Source organism: Sceloporus undulatus, chromosome 1, assembly GCF_019175285.1.
Source record: "Sceloporus undulatus isolate JIND9_A2432 ecotype Alabama chromosome 1, SceUnd_v1.1, whole genome shotgun sequence".
In the NCBI taxonomy this organism is placed as follows: Eukaryota; Metazoa; Chordata; class Lepidosauria; order Squamata; family Phrynosomatidae; genus Sceloporus; species Sceloporus undulatus.
The window spans coordinates 68,451,768-68,456,923 of NC_056522.1; the positions used below are offsets into that span (position 1 = coordinate 68,451,768).

Here is a 5,156-nt window from a genome sequence, read left to right on the forward strand (position 1 = left end):
AATAATAATAATAATAATAATAATAATAATAATAATAATAATAATAATAATATGTATTTCACTTTTTCACAAAGAAATCAAAGCGAATTCCAATAGTATAATTAAAACATCAAACAATTAAAAATTAAAAACCCAAACCTCAGCCCTCCTCAATCATAAAAACAGTGATCAGCCCCTAAAAAAGATTAAACATCAAAAAAATTTAAACTGTCCAATATGAATACACTAAAATTTCAGGCAGATTAGCACTAGAAATGAGTCTTCCTCTAGAGGAGGGGTGATGGGGGTGATGGTATAAATCAATTTTGATATCAGTATCAATAGAGGGGGAGGCAAGTCTAATGGATCTAACCTAGTCTGGAAAGGCCTGCCGGAAGAGATCTGTCTTAATAGCCTTTTCCAAGGCTTCCAAGGTGGTAATATCAGATCTTGTCTGGCAGGTCAAAATTACTACACTACCACAGTGGATTTCAAACTGATAAGTGGGTTATAAATGTAATTCATAATCAAATTATGCAGTAAGCTCTGACATACAGATGCATATTAAATTTTGCTGTATCATATATTTTATTTATTTCGTTATTTAATATTCTGTCTCACTCCCAGCAGAGGACTCAGGGAGACTTAAAATTAAAGTACACCTTAAAATACATTAGTACAACAGTTTAAAAACAACAGTTCTATTAAAAACAATGTTTAAAACAGTTGAAAATACATTTCAAATATAATTTAAAAGACACAAGCACCACACACCCCATAAAACAAAAGACTTGCCTTACAAAGGTATTTGCCTGCCAGCAGAAAGAAAAGAAACCTCTAGTGGGAGGGAGTTCTACAGTCTGGGAGCAGCCACCAAGAAGGCTCTCCGGTGTCTTTACCAAATGTGCTGTGATGGATAACATTCCTGTTATGTAGCTTTCAAAGAAGTAGCTGTGTTAATCTCTTGCAGTATAAAAAGGAAAAAGGGAAGGGCAGAAAAAAGGAAATCTGGCAATACCTTTGAGTCAAACTGTTTGTTTTTTTTTATTATTTTAGCATGAACTTTTGTGGGTATGTCTGCTTCTTCCGATGCAATACAGAGTGATATTAAAGCCTCAGGTTATTAAGGGTATTTATACAATTTTGGGAGTGGGATAAAATGTGACCCATATCCAGTATCTTCAAAGGATGGTGTGTGGTAATGCTGGTCTTTCAGATCTTTACAGTGGTTTTTATCATTGCTTTCACATGGGTGCATGCCTGGATAATAGGTTTTTGCTGTTATGTTTGGTTGTGATGTTGTTTTAAATAGGTAGTGTTAAATATTTGGAAACTATAAATAAATGTGAATGGCCCAAACATTAAATGGACACTTAATTGTAGATGGTAACTTCACCTATACTCTAGAAATAATGCAATTTGACACGGCTTTATATGATAGCCCTGTTTAAATACTTGAAGGGATGTCATATTGAGGAGGGAGCTAGCTTGTTTTCTGCTGCTCCAGAGAACAGGACCCAGAGCAATGGATGCAAGCTCCAGGAAAAGAGATTCCACCTCAACATTAGGAGGAACTTCCTGACAGTAAGGGCTGTTCGACAGTGGAACACACTCCTTCCTTGGAGTGTAATGGTGTCTCCTTCCTTGGAGGTCTTTAAACAGAGGCTGGATGGCCATCTGTCAGGGATGCTTTGATTGAGATTTCCTGCATGGCAGGGGGTTGGACTGGATGGCCCTTCCAGTCTCTTCCAACTCTATGATTCTATGATCCTATGGAATCTTGGGATTTGTTGTGGTACTTGTGACAGAGAAGGCTAAAATATCTCAAAACTGCAAATCCCAGAATTCCACAACATTGAGCCACGGCAGATAAAGTGGTATCAAACTGCATTATTTCTGCAGTACAGAGGCAGCCAGTGTTAATTTATACTTAACATTTTATTTTTCCTTAAAGACTACAGATGCTGCACACCTTGCGCTGAAACTAAACAACTCTGAACTGAAAGGAAGAAAGCTAAGAGTGCAACGCTGTGTTGAGAAAGAAAAAACACAACAGATATGTTCACACAATGTGAAGAGCCCAGTTAGACTGAAATATACAAAGGCTTCTTCACTGAAAAATGCAAGAGGATGCTCTAATAATTCCTTTGCTGGTGAGAAAGCAGTCCCACTGAAAAAGAGCAAAAAAGGAAAACCAAAAAACAGTATGAAGAAAAAACTGAAAAAACCCAAATGAAACTTCTATATTACAAATTTTGAATTGTATTTTTAAATAAATTTTATTTCATGGTTTCATGGTTAGTCTGTTGGAATTTATATTTATTTTCTCCTCATAGTTTAGAGATTTACCTTGATTATTGCATAATATTAAAAAGAAAGTGATAAAAATTTCACAAAGATTAGTAAGGCATAACAATTTTACTTTTCTTAATTGGGGAATGCCATCTATTTGGGGTGCTTTATTAATTGGCCCAAACAGACAGGCCAAAATAAAGCTGCTTCAGGTCACTTTGGAGGTATGCTGTCTAAATGACACACACATCTTAAGTGGCCAGAAGTTGTGCCAAAGCTGTCCACCAGTCCTTAGGACAGGAGCATGGCTTTGGCACGGCTTCTGGCCTCTTAGGATGCATGCATCATTTAAATAGCATTCCTTTAAAATCACCCAAAGCAACTTTATTCTGGCCTGTCTGTTCAGGCCCAATGTTTCCCTTAAAGGAAATTTCTTTGTAGTTAATCAGTTATTTTTAATCATGTTCTTCCAACACAGTGGTGATCTGAAGGTTTAAAACCTTGACATTTAGAAGTTGTATGCATATTAACACAAATTTAAATGTTCCTTAATTGAGAGGAATTTCTTTTGTAGTGGGGTTGGGGGTGCTGGAACTCAAACAGTTAATAACTGCTGCTTCTCTTTGCTCCAGCCAAGTTTTATTCACTTCTTCATTTCATAAACCACCTTGAGGGCATCAAAAGTTGAAAAGAGATTTTAAAATCCACCATAAATGAGTAAATGAACCACTTTAATTTACTTCATTCCTGATGTGCAAACTTGAGGCTTTTGATGCCGCACTGTCTTTGCAATAGTTGTATGTAAAAAAAAGAAAAAAGAAAAGTCCACTCAGAATAAGATCAATAGAAATCTAGCCAGAATGCAAGTCTTTCTGCGGACTGTATAATGGAAAAGCCCTTTTTGCTCTGCTGGTTATATGTCAAAACTTGCTACTGCCCCATGTTAACACCAGAGCTGTCTCAGACATGTTAATTTGTAATCTTGCTGTGTTCATGATAGGGCCTGAGAAATATGGCTATACGTTAATTAAAACATTTTTGTGTTTACAGTTGTGTCTTTGGGCAATCAAGACAAGCCTCCCTGGCTGAGTTTATGCATCTGGCATGTGGCCTGCCTCTCTTTCTACTTCATTTTTCCTTTTGTAGCATTATTGTCTTTTCTAATGAGTCATGCCTTCTCATGACGTGGTCAAAGTACAACAGCTTCAACTTAATTATCTCTGCTTCCAAGAAGATTTCAGGCTGATCAAGGACCCATTTTTTTTCCTTTCAGTTTCTTTCTTTCAGTTAGTCTCAAAGGTGCTACAAGATATCTTTATGTACTGATTCTATAGACTAAGGTCCAAAACGCATTGTGGAAATAATCCAGTTTGAGACTGCTTTAACATCACCCAAGGAGACTTTCCGCTGTGCTTTCTGCAACTGGACCTGTTTGTCCCGGATTGGCCTTTTTAGTCACCAGCGCGTTTGCACAAAGCGAGGGATGAGTCCTTCCTGAATCTTCGTTCACGAAGCAAAGCCAGAGAGAGAGAACTGCCCTAGCTCAATGCTAGGGAACGCTGGTATTTGTAATGTTTGTGAGACATTTTGCCTTCTCTGTCAGAGAGCTCTGGTGCCACAATAAACTATAGTTCCCAGGATTCCCTCGATTGAGCCAAGGCAGTTAAAGCAGTCTCAAACTGGATTATTTCTGCAGTTCTTTTGGACTTAACACGACTATATCTTTGAATTCTACCACCAAAGACCCATTTATCTTTGGCTGTCCACAGTATTCACAGCACTTCTCTCCAACACTTCTCAAATGAGTTGATTTCCTTTTTATCTGCTTTTTTCACTGTCTACCTCTCACATCCATACCTAACGATGGGGAATAATATGGCTTGGGCAATTCTAAGCTTTGTTGTATATCTTTTACACTTTAGGATCTTGACTCGAGAGCAGGGTTCATATAGTGGGTGGCCTTGGACAATTCACACTCCCACAGCCCCAGAGGGAGGCAAAACAATCCCACTTTGAACAAATCTTGCCACATAGGGTCACCTTAGGGTTGCCATAAGTCAGAAATGTCTTGAAGTCACACATCAACATTTTGCTGGTGCATAAATTAATTTTAAAATACGTGTTGACTTTTAATTTCCACTCAGCCGTGGAAACCCAGTGGATGACCTCGGACAAGCCACTCCCAGCCTCGGAGGATGGCAATGGCAAATGCCCTTTGAAGAAACTGCAAAGACAAGCCCATGCTAAGGTCTCCTTAGGGTTGCCTTAAGAGCCAGTGTGGTGTGGCTTGAGCCTTGGGCTTGTACTTGAGGTAAAGGTAGTCCCTTGACATGAATGTCTAGTCATAACTGTAGGAGGCGGTGCTCATCTCCATTACTAAGCCAAAGAGCCAGCGTTGTCAGATGACTGCTCTGGTGGTCATGTTTCCAGGATGACTGCACTCAACGCTGTTACCTTCCCACCAAAGGGCTACCTGTTTATCTACTTGCATTTGCATGCTTTCGAACTGCTAGGCTGGCAGAAGCTGGGACTAGGGACAGAGCTCTCCCCGTCATCATGCAGCACCTGGGCCTCGAAATGCCAGCCTGTCAGAATTGGCGCCTTAACGGCTAAGCCTCCTCCTCCCAGTCCCTACTATGACTCTGGAGACCGGGGTTCAAATCCTGGCTCAGGCCTTTCCAGATTAAAATCCTTGCAATGATTCATTTGACAGTGGCCCTAATTGCCTCTTAGTCTTCCCCTGCTTTAATGCAATGATTTCATTGTATTTTATTGTGGACGGGAGGGTTAGGGATACAAAGAACTTCACAGGCTGCCATTTGTGCTTCATGGATATTTTTTAAGCTGCTTTGGAGATAGTTTGCGGAAGCGATATAAATAACAAT

At 39.3% G+C, this 5,156-nt stretch overlaps 1 protein-coding gene across 1 annotated transcript in view; it reads left to right on the forward strand.

The window, feature by feature from the left end:
- Window positions 1–2,280, forward strand: part of RBM34 (RNA binding motif protein 34) — a 17,268-nt gene extending 14,988 nt beyond the window's left edge. The window contains exon 11 of the mRNA XM_042446005.1: window positions 1,934–2,280. Coding sequence (XP_042301939.1) covers window positions 1,934–2,215 — 282 coding nt within the window. The 3' untranslated portion in view covers window positions 2,216–2,280. The remainder of the gene's footprint in view (window positions 1–1,933) is intronic.
- Window positions 2,281–5,156: the final 2,876 nt, after the last annotated feature.